Source organism: Miniopterus schreibersii (genome assembly GCF_964146895.1).
Source record: "Miniopterus schreibersii genome assembly, chromosome: 4".
In the NCBI taxonomy this organism is placed as follows: domain Eukaryota; kingdom Metazoa; phylum Chordata; class Mammalia; order Chiroptera; family Miniopteridae; genus Miniopterus; species Miniopterus schreibersii.
This window is the reverse complement of record NC_138105.1, coordinates 14020364-14035633: the sequence shown is the minus strand read 5'-3', so window position 1 is coordinate 14035633 and position 15270 is coordinate 14020364. Positions and strand designations below refer to the sequence as shown.

At 46.4% G+C, this 15270-nt stretch overlaps 1 protein-coding gene across 2 annotated transcripts in view; it reads left to right on the top strand.

Moving 5' to 3' along the window:
* The window catches only part of SH3RF2 (SH3 domain containing ring finger 2), a 113404-nt gene that overhangs the window by 33181 nt on the left and 64953 nt on the right, over positions 1-15270 (top strand). For both annotated transcript variants that reach the window (XM_081137340.1, XM_081137339.1), the window contains exon 3: positions 12884-13150. In XM_081137340.1, the coding sequence (XP_080993466.1) occupies positions 12884-13150 (267 nt within the window). The remainder of the gene's footprint in view (positions 1-12883; positions 13151-15270) is intronic.

Below are 15270 nucleotides of genomic sequence, written 5' to 3'. Positions count from 1 at the left end.
CACTTCAACACCCTGTGACTGTGAACCATGATGGGGGTGCCGGAGAGTGTCATAAACGTGCACAGGAGGGACCCCTGACCCTGACATGGACACCCGGGGACTTGATGTTTAAGCTGAGGCCCAAAAGACAAGCAGCAGGTGGGCAGGAGAGGGCGAAGGTAGAATTCTGGGAAGAACCTAAGGAGTGAGAGTGCAGGAGGCCCTGAGGGCACAAAATGACATCCGGTTTGGCTGCAGTGGTCAGTGTGAGAGGACGATGGCCAGAGTCAAGAATGGAGAGATAAGAACACAGGAAACCCCGGCTATGTGAGCTGAGGCAAGTCACATCTCCCTGTGCCTCAGTTTCTTCCTCTACCAACTAAGCATCTTCATTCTTACCAGGCAGTGTTGTGCTCAGAGCCCAATGACATAACACATGCAAAAGGATTTTACCCACTATATCCTAAAACCTCAACTGTAGAAAGACAGTGGTGCTAGTCTAGAGCAATCTTTCACCTCTGGGGCGAGTGCCACTCAGACAGCTATCTAGTGGTGCTGGAACAGGCTCCTACTGGCTCACCAAAGGCAATAACACACATGTCTTATGTCTTCCCAATTCCATATTCAGTGACATCAGGTTGGTAGTCAAAGTAGGAGTATTTACACCACAGAAATGGGCACAAATCAGAGTCCCCCACCCCCAGCTGGTTTACCAGCACACCACCGAGTGAGGGCAAATGTAATAAGAAGACAGCAATTATCGAGGAATGTCCATCCACAATAAAAAAGGTTTTTGAAAGAGTGACTCTATCATTTTTTCTGCCACCTGAAAACAGGCCCACCCCAAGGCCAGCCCTTAGGGAAGAGAAAGGAGGGATACTCCCTCATGCCCACCCACTCCCAGACGTGCCTGAGGAGCGTGCCACCCAGGTCATGGAAATGAGCTGGAGCCTCTCAGATCAACAGCTGCTGAGAGCTGCTTTCTTTGGCTCATGTGGCGACAAATTGGATTTCAGTGTTCTGAATAGGCAGAAAAAGATATCTCCTTGCTCCTTTCCTGGAGCTGCCAGCTGGCATTTTGTGTCACTCATCATGGCTGCCTGCGGTAGAGATTATACACTTGATGAAGACGACATGCGGGAAAGGAGACATCCTCAACGGGAGGAGTCTCCCAGGCAGGTGTCCTTTGGAAAGACTGGGATATGGGCATAGCTCAAAGCACATTTTGAATAATGGGGTCTTTTTTTAAAGGGTGACCTAGAAAAATACTGTTTGTAACTGTGGCTAACATGCCTGGATACTCCCCAATTCTGGAAAAATAACTAGCTGGGCATGCTGGAACCTTATGTCAGGAGCGGAGATGGCAAAATATCAAAGTGGAAATTGGGTTTAAGTGCCATCGCGAGGTTTAACATTGATTCATTGATTCATTCACTTATCCATTCCTTCAACAAATACTTGCTGAGTGCTCACTAGATGCAGCTAGAATGTAAGTCCCAGAAAGGCAGAGACTGTGTCTGGCTTACTTATTGCAGGCATTTGGTACATTCTTGTTGAGTGAATGAGTGGATGGCATCGCTTGCCAGGTGTTAGGAGTTTAAGATGAACAGTCATAGACCATGCAGAGTTCAGATCTGCTGGGCCGGCAGACAAGTAAACCAGCAATTACAAGGGACGGTGATGAATCCGTGATAGGGCAAGAATGGGGTCCAATGGCCCACAAAAAAGGAGACCCAGCTCACCTTGGGGGACAGTAAGGGCTTCCTGAAGACAAAGGTGCAGAAGACATGGAGGCAATGCCAAGGGTCTTGGCTCCTGTCTGGATATGACCTGATGGGAAAAAGAACTGCCCACACATTCTGCAGTAGCTCACATGCCTAGGACTACTGACTCTATCCCCGAGTGAAAAATGATTGCAAGACACAGTTATAGCTTAATCATAGGAGATGTTTCCATTTCTCAGGGACTTCCCGAGGGTTTCCCTAGATTCAGGATTCCTACTTGAAAGAAATGACCCTGTGCCTAGTGGGACAGATGACACGTGGGTCCTTAGCATCTTTCTGATATACACTCACTCCTAACATGGAGTCCAGCTCTATAGGCAGGCAAGGTACTTTGTCTCCAAGGTCAGATCTGTTCCATTTGGTATAAATGAGAGGAATGCTCTGAATTTTGGGTTGAAAGAGGCAGACAAGTTGCAGATTTGCAGAAGGTCCTGGGGTGAACATCTTGGCTTTGAGGACAGCTGAACCCAGAGGGAAGAGTTCTAACTTCCCAGGCTTGCTGCTTTCAACACGGGTCATGCAGGCTTTTCCCCATGGTATCACCAAATTAAAGTGCAAATAACTGTAGGTATGCACGCACACACACACACAAACATGCAAGCCTTGAAGGGTGAAGACCAATTAAGAAATAATCCATTCGAAATCAAGATGCAACTTTCTGGACGATAGAGGACAAGCCCAGCTACTTCAGCTCTCCTCGTCAAAGTCGTTTTCCCCAAGGGTCCGGGAGCATTCAGTCATTTCATTCCCCGCCACTGCAGCTGGCCTGCTGGTGGCACCTACACCTCAGCAGCAATTCCAAGGAGGAACAAATACACAAAAGTAGAGAGAAGAGTACAATAAATTGCCTTCTACCCATGACTCAAATCTCAATAGTTATCTACATGTTGCCAGTTTAGTTCCATTTCAAATCCATCACCTTTATTTCTGTACTGCTGTAAAGATGCTCCTGGAGCACTGATCATTCACCTTAACATCCTGTTAGCTTTAGAGTTGGAAGGAAAGGTAACAAGAATCACCTCTGTGCAGCTGAGGTTCAGTGCCTCACTCAGAAATGCAAGTTTCTAGTTGAGCATCACATCTAGGGGCCAACCCCAGCCCCCAGACCAGATGGCCCCATTATCAGAAACATTCTGCGTTTGCCTGGGTCATGCTGACACTAGTCATTGCTCCTTCAGCTCCAGAAATCTTCACGTGGGGGTGAGAGAGAGAAACAACTTGGGGGAGAAAGCCAGTGACCATGTAGCCAAAGCTTTATTTTCCTAAGCAAGAGGATCCTCCCTCTGCGTGGTGGATCTGGCTCAGCTTCTCAAGCCATATGGAAAGAAGCTCACGCACCAGGAGCCATGCCTTTAGGAAAAGCTCACTCTGGAGATGCAGATAATAGAAGGGAGCAGAATGACCTCCTGGGACGAGTGAGATAGCTCCTCCCTTGTCCTTCAGGCTGCCACACGCCTCCGGTCCTTCCTCACGGGTGCCCTGTGCCCTCCTGGAGCACGAGATGGCAATGGAAATGCTTTGGTTCTCTGGACAATTCAGAGCTATCCCGCTGGACATCTCTGGGACCTGGCACCCAACCCATTTCTAAAGCAACGCTGCGCAGCCGGCATAGCTCAGCAGCTGAGCATCGATCTATGATCCAGGAGATCGCAGTTCGATTCCCGGTCAGGGCTCATGCCCGGGTTGCAGGCTCCATCCCCAGTCAGGGGCGTGCAGGAGGCAGCCGATCAATGACTCTCTCATTATTGATGTTTCTCTCTCTCTCCCTCTCCCTTCCTCTCTCCGAAATCAATAAAGACATATTTTTTAAAAATAATAATAAAGCAATGCCAAGCTATTATTAAGAACCAGCTCTTGTCAGGAGCCAGGGATATGGCTATGAGCATGTCTGGGGTTACCTCCTATGATGGGGGAATGCAATCACCCCAAAACAATCTCAGGGAAGTGTTTGGAGGGAAAAGTGAAAGCATGCTGAAGGGGCTGATGATTGTGAGCTGTTCTTTCTCTGCCCACTGGGGTAAACTCCTGCTTCCTTCACCTTTCTCCTGCTACAGGGCCCTTGACGGGAGGCAGGGGGAACCAGGGGAAGAAGTCTGGCATATCCTGGAACTAAGGGAAAGTAGTGCTTAGTCAATATTTTATTAAGAGAGGAAGGAAAGCCCTAGCCAGGTGGCTTGGTCAATTGGAGTGTCATCCCGTGCTCCAAAACGTTGCAGGTTCGATTCTCCGTCAGGGCACATGCCTAGGTTGCGGGTTCAATTCCCAGTCGGGGCATGTACAGGAGGCAGCCGATCAATGTTTCTCTCTTTCTCTCTCTCTCCCTTCCTCTCTCTCTAAAAATCAATAAAAACATATCCTCAGATGAGGATTTAAAAAAAAAAAAGGAGAGGAAGGAAAGAATGTCATGCCCACTGACTCAAAGTAGCAGAAGATAAATAAAGAAGGAAACTGGAGAGCCATGGTGTCCCAGCTCTCTACCCAGGACTGGGGGAAGACAGGTGTGAGACAGAAGACTGAGGGAAGGAGAAGCAAAGAGAGAAACACATGACAAAAATCACAGAACAGAATAGAGTCTCAGATGCAGATACAGGGCCAGGAATAACAATCTTACTTACATCAGTTTCCTCCCCAACTCTCAGCATCTCTCTCACCTCACTCTTCTTTTCCTCCATAAAACTTACTCCAACTTGTAATTATATATTTATCTGTTTATTTATAAGTTTGGTCTTTCGCTCTCCAACTACACGATGGTTGGCATAGTTGGCACTCAAAAAATTATTGAAAGAAAGAATGAATAACAACTAGGGCTGGGAAAGTCAGGCCAGGGGGTTAACAGCAAGCTCATGACCCCCCTCTCCTCCGTTGGGCAAAATCTCTAAGAATCTTTGTTGATTGGATGATTATTATTTGCTGGACACACTGGTAAGTACTCCATGTAATTTATCTCATTAGTCCTCTCAACAAACCTCTGAAGTGTGTTCAGAGGTCCCCAAGACCCCCCTCGGATTCAACGATTCACTAGAAGGGCTCATGGAACGTAGCAACCCTGTTATACTCACAGTCACAATTTATTACAGTGAAAGGATACAGATTGAAGCCAGAAATGGAAAAAGCTACATGGGGCAGAGTGCAGGAGAGACCAGGCACGAGCTTTCAGTTGTCCTCTCCCAGAGAACACTTATTTCGCCCAGCAACAGCTCAGGACAACATGCATGAAATACTGCTGACCAAGGACGCGCACCAGAGACCGGCTGTCCAGGGACTTTCACTGGGTTTGGGTCAGGTGGTTGACCTTAGTCTCCAGCCCCTCCAGAAGTCAAGGTTCTACTGCATGACCCAAGGCCACCACCCTAAATCACATCATTAGCTTAGACTCTGCTGTGTCCCAAGGCCCCAGGCCCCAAAATCTCTCTGATCAGGCAAGATATTTCAAGGGCTTAGAGGTCATCTCCCAGGTCAAGGGCCAAAACTTTCATTGGAATATGCACAATTTGTATAAACCAAACTTAACTGAGTTTACTGCACCCCCAATTTGTGGGTGATCCAAACTAAGAATCAAGAAGTGATTTGACCACCAGTTAGGCTCAGTGGTAGAGCGTCGGCCGGTGGGCTGAAGGGTCCTGGGTTTGATTCTGACCAAGCGCATGTACCTCAGTTGCAGGCTCAATTCCGAGCCCCTGTTGGGGCACATGTGGGAAGCAACCAATCAATGTGTCTCACTCACATCTCTCTCTCCCCCTTCCACTCTCTCTGAAAAGCAGTGGGAAAAATATCCCTCAGGTGAGGATTGAAAAAAAAGAGGTGATTTGGCCAAAGTCACAAAAGCCAGAATGCAAACCGACATCCGACCTGACTCCAATACCTGTGCGCTGTTGCACCCTAGTACCTCCCCGAACAAGTAAAATTCTCTATGAAAAAAGAAACTCACACAGAGTGTCTCATAGCCTGGCCTCAAAATGGATGGCCACATTCAGGGATTTACACTTAGGAAGATCACAGTAATGTGTGCCTTCTGGTGACCTCAAGCCCCTAAGCAGCAGATGGTCTGGGCTTTGCCAAGAGCAGCCAGATCTGATCCTGTTGAGTGACTGTGGGTAGTTCTCCCTCCCCAGTGGAGAAGGGGAAACGTGCACAAGGGCCGGCCAGCACTTTCTAATACACACTCCACTGCCCCCAACAAAACTACTCCAGAGGGATTATCAGGGAGGGAGGGAGGCAGGTGGCTCCGCTGGCTAAGCAGAAACTAGCAAGTTGGGATCCAGGACAGTTAGTTGACCCTTTGTCTCACCAGTAGAGGGAAACCATGCGGAAGTCACATTTACCTTACCCAACATTCCCAAGGCCTGTTCTGCTAATCCTGCAAAGTGGGCCCGATGCAAGCACAAATCACATCAGCAGAGTAAACCTTCTGAGAAGCCAGTCAGCAACGAAATCTGTGTGACTTTGTTTAACTCAGTATTTCCTGAGCTTATTTGAGTATTGAACACTTTTCGAGTGTGTATAGCACCAAATTATTAAGTCAGGGCAATCTGGCAAATATGACCAAACTCTCCTTTTTTTTTTTTTTTTTTTCCAGCTCATACCAAATGATCTGATTTCAAATAATTATTATCAGTCATATTTCTTAAGCTCGCATGCTACAAGACTGGTAATTCCTGGTTGTTTCTTGATTAATTCACAAATTCATTCATCCATCAAGCATTTATTAAACACTTGTTTATGTTCAGGGCTCAGAGGCAGAGATACAGAGGTGCTTCAGACACAAGCCCTGAATGCTCCAGCAGAAAATCCATAGCCTAGTGGATAACTTGAGCCAAAGGCCAGGGTGTTTTTTCTTGGCTTCCTTCTGTGGTGATGGGTGATGCTATGGCCAGCTCGGGGAAGTAAGCAGTTAGCTCAGCATGTTGGTTTTGGCCCCACCCTATGCCAGGAATAGAGAGAACCAGGCCAAGCCCTTTCTAAATGAGTGGGAAATGTCACTAGAGCATGGTGAAGAGCTGCTCACACAGCAGCAGGTTGAGTTCTCACCTCCAGCTCACTTTTCTCCGTGTGTGCCTGACTTCGGTGGTTCTGCTCCACTTGGGCTCCTTTTCTGTACCCTGTTATCAATCCACATGCCTCCTTCATTGTTTTCAAATTGGGAATAAACTCAGGGCCCATTGGCAGCTTGATCTCCTGCTGTTTCTGAAGTCTGCTATTTGAATATTCCATTGTTAGACGGTTTTGTTGTTTCTGGGGTTTTTTACATGTGTTTTTCAGGACTTGCTCAGTTTAAAGTGTCATAAAATAACTCCAGGTAATTTCAGTGATAAGTACCACACTGGGGAAATAATCTCATTTAACTGTGTATCCTTCAGGCACAGCTGGATCTAGGTGTTCAATCGTTATTATCCAGGCTCCATCTACCTACCTATCTCACTATATCTCTGGTTCTGCTGCCTTCTGCAGCTTTCTTCAGGAAGGTGTGTCTACTGGTTGGGAAATATCACCACTGATAGCCCACAGCTCACCATTCAAGGCTCAAGATCCAAAAGGAAGTTTCACTTCTTGGCATCTATCTATCAAACTTCAAAGAAGATTCTAATTGGCCTTGTTTGGGGCACATGCCTGACCTGTACCAAGCACTGTGCGAGGGGGACTTGGGGACTCTAACTGGTCCACCTGGACCGCATAACCCTGTGTGTGTGATGAGGCCAGAGCGAATGGCATGCGCATCAGAAGAGCAAACAGGTTCCTCAAAGAAGGGATGCTTGCCATAGTTTTACTACTAATAGCCATAATTACTCCACCATAATTTTACTGTGAGTATCTCCACGTGCCCCTGCTTCCTTGTCTGTGGGCTCTGTGCTTCATCCCTCCATCAGAAGCATGGCCCTTGTGGCTTCCAGACCCCATTGAGGTGACGCAGCAATAGAAAATTGCAGGAGCATAGAAATCTTAAGCCTTTTGAATCTCAGCAAAGGAAAGCGTTTTAGGTACCCACCAGCTTCCGCTGGGTTATCTGACTTTCTGGAAACACCAGAAAAGAGAGCGTGGTAATGACCCGGCTGCAAGGCCTTCCCAGCTGCTCTGTTGCCCCCCCTCCTGCCTGCACCTGGGAAAACGTCTATTCTACGGGCGACGAACGACGTTACCAACAAGGCGACGCTGATTGCTGATGTGGCACTTGGAGTCACTTTCCCTTGAGAGAACAGCTGAGGACCGGATAGAATCAGCCAGCTGAGCCTCTTCAGGTGCTTGCTTTTATGTGAGGGCCCTGGAGTTCAATAATTCATGCTAATGCGGCCAGCATGTTCCGATTCTGATTACGAAGCAGGGCCCCCAGTGAGTTTTACGATGGGAAACATACTTCGGCGACTTCAGCTGGTTGAACGAGTGAGGCTGCTTTGAGGTCAGATGAGCCCGAGCGAGTCTGGGGCCTGCCACACCCTCGCTGTGTGACCTTGCGCCGCGACATCAAACACCCCCCAGTGTGTTTCGTCTTCAGTGAAACGGGGTGACGCCGCCTGCGTCACTGGGCTTGGGGGTCGGATGAATGAGACGACACCTGGAAAGTGCCGTGGTGGAATACCGTCAGGAAATCTCCTGCGGCTTGCCAGAACCACGATAAATGCTCCTTTCCTTCCCCTTTCAGACCCTCCTCTCTCTCTCCGCCTTCTCTAGCCCCCTTTTTACAGCCTGGAAGCCAATGTTTCCTGTAGCCGTGAGTGAGGAGCTGAGAGTACCAGGGGAGGGGTTATTCAGAAGGAAAAGAAAGAAGATAAGAGGGTGTTGAAAGTAGAATTTGCAATTAACTTTCACAATACTTACGCATACTGAGGGAGAGAGAGAAAAGGTGATGGGCTTGGGGGGCAGAGTAAATACAGTGAATGAAGCCCAATTTACATAGTTCAATGAAATCACCTATAAATATAAAAGTCTTTTTCTTTTGGATATCACCCTTCCCCCTATCAATACCCAGCAGTCAGAGTCATCTGCAGGAAGTACTCCAGGTTCACACTGTGAGGTTTACAGACCCAAATATACGCATTTCCTTCAGCAGGGGCATTGACGCTCTCAAGTGGTCCAGCGGCTTTGGAATATATGAGTACTGCTGGGCATGTGGAGTAAAAATAATGTATAAGTTTAAATCACCAGAAAGGGTATCGGCCATCAACAAAAAGAAACAATTATAAATTAACATCCTAGGTGAAGAAAGCACCACGGTTGACATTTGGTGTCAGAATACTAGAGGTGAAGCATGTTTAACAACACGTTGTGATGTTATGGGCTCCCTCCAACTCCCGCTGGACAGTCCACCAGAGCCCGAGGGTCATTCATGGTCAACAAAGCCATTAACACTATCTCAGGGTTTCCAAGTTACTACATCTTCAAAGAGGTTTAAGCATTTAGTGCAGTTTCAGTTGTATATACATGCTCAGTAGTCATCAAAATGCGTAAGCCAGCCTGGCCGGGCGTGGCTCAGCGGTTGAGCGTCGACCTAGGACCCAGGCGATCAGGGTTCGATTCCCGGTCAGGGCACATGCCTGGGTTGCGGGCTCAATCAATGACTCATCATTGATGTTTCTGTCTCTCTCCCTCTCCTTTCCTCTCTCTGAAATCAATAAAGATATATTTAAAAAAATAATAATAATTTTTAAAAAATAATAATAATAAAATGCGTAAGCCATTTGCACTGGCTGTCTTCCAGAAAAGAAAGAAAGAGAGCAGCTTAGCCATTCACAAAACCACATCAAAACTTCATTGCTCCCCCCCTAATTAGAGTAAGATTTAGCACAGGCCAGGGGTCATCAAACTTAGATGCTGGGGGCGCTTGAAAAAAATGCAGATACATGAATCACACTTGAAATTCTGATCAGCTCGAGCCTGATTGGCTCAGTGGTTAGAGCGTTGGCCCTCGGACTGAAGGGTCCTGGGTTTGATTCCGGCCAAGGGCACGTACCTCGGTTGCAGGCTCAGTCCCCAGCCCGGGCTGGCTTGTGAGCGGGAGGCGACCAATCGATGTGTCTCTGTCACATCGATGTTTCTCTCTGTCTCCCTCCCCCCTCCTTCCACTCTCTCTGAAAAACAATGGAAAAAAATATCCTCGGGTGAGGATTTAAAGAAAAGAGAGAGATTCTGGTCAAATAGGTCAAGGATGGGGTGAGGAACCTGCCTTTTTAGCATCTGTCAGGATTCTGATGCCCGTGACCCACTGACTTCATTGTGAGCAACACTGGCCGACTGGTTAAGAGCTTGGCTTGGAGGCAGGCAGACCTGAGTTCAAATCCTAACTCTAGCACTTTCTAGCTTCATGACCCTGGGCAACTTCTTACGCCCTCTGATACCCAGTTTTCTAGTCACGGTTTGTTATAAAAATTAAATACATATATTGTGGAGTGTTTAGCACAGTGCCTGGCACACAGGAAAAAACACTCAATAAATATTAGCTATCGCTATTATTCTTATGCAAAGTGAAAGGGGGCTTTAACTTTTTCCTTAATTTTAAAATTCTTCCTGTCTTGTCTTTTCCTTTTACAAACCTAAAATAACAGTGCATTAGACAAGGTGGGCGTTTATTTAGCGTTCAGACAAAAGCCTGGAAGCCAAGTAGCTCAGGACGCCAGCAGCAGCTCCGCCACCCAGCCCACTGCCTTTCCCATCGGGCGTGACCTTCGTCCTTTGTTCGGGATGGCAGCTGAGCCCACGTGGCAAACGGAGGGGAGGGGAAATGGGCCTGTCTCAGCGAGAACCCTTCCGAAAAGTTACCTACACCCCCCTGCCAGCACGGAGCTGCCCGGGCCCCTGGAAAACCTGACCACTGCTCTAGATGGTCACGTAACCAGAAAAAAGAAAAAAAAAAAAAGGTGATTTATTTCCATGGAAAACGGGGGAGAAGGGATATGGAGGGGCAACTATTGCTCCCCGATCCAGCCAACATGGGGGTTTACAGATTCCGACCCCTCCCCACGTCTTCTGCTCTCGTCCTGCGTCTGCCGACCTGCTTCCTTGTCAAGCAAGGGGAGTCTCCAAAAAGCCCGTTGCGTCGTTTGCTGATCCTACCCAGTGTGGCTCATTTTCTCCCAAAACCCCTCCCAAGTCTTTCTCTTCTCATCCCCCTGTGTTATTTATTTTATTTTTACGATCCAATTTTAATAGGCAATATAGTCATTTCATTGTAGAAAACTTAGAAAACACAGCGAAGCACTTAGGGGAACAATGTTTTTAATATTCAGAAATCTCACCACAAAATGTTGGTGTATAGCCATCTAGTCTTTTCCCCAGGTAAAAAATATATATATGTTTAGATATAGGTAGATAGATAGATAGAGAGATAGATGATAGATAGATAGATAGATAGATAGATAGATAGATAGATAGATAGATAGATAGATAGATGATAGATAGATAGATAGATAGATAGATAGATGATAGATAGATAGATAGATAGATGATAGATAGATGATGATAGATGATAGATAGATAGATAGATAGATAGATAGATAGATAGATAGATGATAGATAGATATTTATAGATTTCATTTATAATGAAAGCCTAGTCTACACAACTGTTTTAATCTCTTCTGTTATACTTAACAGTATATTATGAGTAACTCAGTGTTATTAATTATAGATCAGCATCATCAATTTTAATAACCACAGGGTGCCCATTGTATGGGTGCATCATATTTATTCAGCCAATTCCACTTATCCACGGCACTGTACTAAGTAAACCTCCTAGCACGCACACCTCTGCTCGCTGGTTTCCTGTGGGTGAGCTGGGTTCCCCTAGTTTCCTACCCCTTTGGGCTCCCCCTCCTGTATCCAGGGACCAGCAGAAGAGCTTGCTCTGCCATCCATCAGCAAGATGATGCTGTTCAGGTCTTGTCTCTACCCCTAAGGTGCTTGAAATTCCTTTTCAAACGAACACAGCAGGCTCAGGAGGTCTGTGAAGAACTGAATTAATGCCTTCTTACACCCCCTTATGAATAGCAAGACTGCCCCCAGGAGAGGGGACTGTTTCACCCTAGCGCGGAGAAAAGCACAAAATAAAACACAGTCCCAGGTGCCACGGACGGGCTTTCTATTAAACCTAAGTTATTAGAACTCTCACTTTGCCAGGCTGACTTCAAGGAGACCAGAGCGAGGCCATTTCTGCGTGCAGAAACCGTTCTGATTAGGGGGGGAAAAAATGCATTTGACTGAAGTAATTATTTAGACGGATAACACATTTGACAAATGATGGTACTTTAGCTAAATTTTTAAAATTGATGATTGATTTCTGACTAATGATGTGTGTCAGTTGCTCTTCCTAATGATGCCAACACTTGTGAGGTTTACAGTTTCTAGAGAAGGCTGAAGACATGTTACGTTGATTCACCCTCATGTAACAATTTCTATTTTCGGGGAGTTTTCAGCCCAGTTTTCCTCCCATCGATACTGAGGAGTATATAGAATTGGTGTCATAAGCCCTCCATTATATGTGATGATAATAAGAGAGGTCGTTTATTGAGCACATACTACGTACCAAGCAACAAGCTAAAAGTATTATGAATATTTCTTACTCCTCACAACGACGCTAATGGGGGGGGGGGTATTCTATTATTACCCCATTTTATACGTGAATATGCTTTACGAAAGACTAAATAACTTCACCAGGGTCACACAGGGAAAAGAGGTGGCGCCAGAACTCAAAATCAGTATCCAGGCCCCGGAGTCACCGACTCATTCAAGGGCGTGTAGTTGTGGAATTAAGTCCCAGGTCCTGCTCCCTGCACAGTAGTTAAGCACAGGCGCTCTAAAATCAGGTGGCCATTTCCCAACTGTGTCACCTCAGGCAAGTCATTAAACCACTCTGTGCCTCAGTCGCCCTACTTAGACACGGGGATGATTAGAGTCCATCCCAAAGATACGGTCCACAGATGGTATAATTCCACCATGTGATTCTGCCTGTAATTCACCACCTAATTCTACCCGTTCGCAGCAGCCTCCTTGGTTGTCAACATTGCATTCGGTGTTTACAGACCCGCGGGGCGATCCGCGCTCAGCACTTAGCACACTGGGAGCCCTCCGTGGGTAATTATTACTATGATTCATTCTGTCCCTCCAGCCTCTAAGCCAAGTGCATGTTTTCTTGGCAGGTGCCTCGAGCGAAGGCCTTATGCAACTACCGAGGGCAGAACCCCGGCGACCTGAGCTTTAACAAGGGAGATGTCATCCTCCTGCGGAGACAGCTGGACGAGAACTGGTACCAGGGGGAGATCAACGGGGTCAGCGGCTTCTTCCCAGCCAGCTCGGTGGCAGTCATCAAGCAGCTGCCCCAGCCGCCCCCCCTGTGCCGGGCCCTCTACAACTTCGACCTGCGGAAGGACAAGAGCGACAGCCAAGACTGCCTGACCTTCCTCAAGGTGAGCTTCCGGGCGGCCGCCGACGTGGCTGGGGGCCGCGCAGAGACTGCGGCAGAACCCGGAGTTGTTTGTTTAATATTTGCTTATTTTTTTCAACTATATCTATTTTATACGTAAGCGTATATACGTATGTATGTGTGAATACACATAGGTGCTTATTCATGTAATATGTGTGTATAATTTAAACTACACTAGAGAAATCTACTAATAGCAATTTTATAGAAACCCTGAAGCCTTTTCTATTGCAGTAACAAAAATAAGCATTTACACATTCATTCATTCATGCATTCATTCATTCATTCATTCATTCATTCATTCTACAGTCACTTTGAGCACCTCTTCTTTGCAGGCACTGGGGCTACAGCCTGAATGAGTCCCAGTCCCTGCCTTAGACAGAGTAGTGGGAGGAACAGACACGGGGGCAGGAAATTATAGACACAATTTGATAGCATGCTTGCAAAACTACAGTCCTTACTTCTTTATCATGTACCTGTAAGGCAGCCTTGCTGACCAAGTGCTTATCACCTAATTCTTCTCATTTTCAACAGTGTTTTGCTGTAAAAGCCGCATTCAAAACACTCCAAACACACACCATAATATAATTATACCTTTGTATAGATAACTAACCTCTCACAAGACATATTTTCCAAGGACATTAACTACCCTAAAGTTTTTTGCCTCCATACCTCTCCTAAAGTCTAGACGACTTTAATTCTGTGTCTAGTATTTATCATTCCTTAAACATTCACATTTTCTCATAGAAACCATAGTTGGGGTGATTTTCATTCTTTGCTGCTTATGGCAAATCACATATAAGAAGTGGCACCGTTAAGGTGGCTCAGGAAAGGTCTTCTGTTCTGTAAAAGATTTTTATCCCACTGCTGCCAGAAATGAGATTTTCTCCAGTCCCTCCTCCTAGATAACCTCACTGCCCTCCACACTTTGAAATACTGATCATTCTTGTCTTGGCACCTCCAAGTGAGTGCCCTGAGGAAGGTCATTCTGTAGCCCAAACTGCAAAGTCTATATTTCAATCGCAGTCAGGGGAAGGACAGTTCAATTCCAGAAGCATTTTTTCAGTATTTAGATACTGAGCTCTGGGGACACAGCTGGAGGAAGACATAGGCAGGGAGCATTATGTTTTGGGTGGTTTTTTGGGGGGGGGTTCCCCCTCTCTGGGAATTCGCACACTGGGACACTTACTCTACCAGCTCATTCATTCAGTGAGCCCATCCATGTGCCAAGCTGACCACTGGGGACAAAGTGACGAGTCACTGTCCCTGCCTTCACAGAGCCAGCAGTCTAGTGGAAGGAACAGACATATAAGTGGGAAATTATGACAAGGATCCAGAAGACAGGATTCGATCCATTCTGGAGGGGTATGGGAGGCTGAGTCTGCGCTAGTCTGCTCTTTCTGAACTCAGCGTATCCAAATTAAACCCGTGATCCTTCCCTGGTGTTTTCCAAACCATTACATTGTACCATTTATTCACACAGTCATTACTCATGCATGCACACATTCGAGAAATATGTCTTGGATGACTCCCGAAGGGGGTGCCACCGCATTAGGTGCTGGGGGCATGGAACTGGGCAAAACAGACATAGGCCGTGCACATGTGGAGTCTGCGTTCTGATGGGGTGGGTAGGCATCAAAGAAGCAATAACCTCTAAAAGCGTAGTTGCAAATTGTAATAAGGACAGAAAGGTTAAGAAAAGATACAGTGCAGTAAATGGATTTAGATTTAGACTCATTTAAATTACCCAGGGGCATGGATCAGAAGGTCAAAGAGATCAGTGACGACTATTCAGGTTTAGATTGGTGACCAGGTATAGATGTGAAAGGTGCCCCTGATGGGGTATTAAGTGCAAAATCAATGTGTCCTACATTTGTGCGAAGTACAAAAATAGGCAAAATGAACGTAAACACCAGGAGTCAGAAGGGTGGTTACCTCTTGCTGGATGATAGAAAAGGGTACGAAGGAGCCTTCTGGATACTGGAGTGTTCTGTAACTCTTGATCTGGATGAGGGTCGGACAGAGTCCACATAAAAATTCATCAAGTTATACATCTAACATGTATGTACTTTATTACATTCATTTGTGTATTTTTCTGGAAAAGAT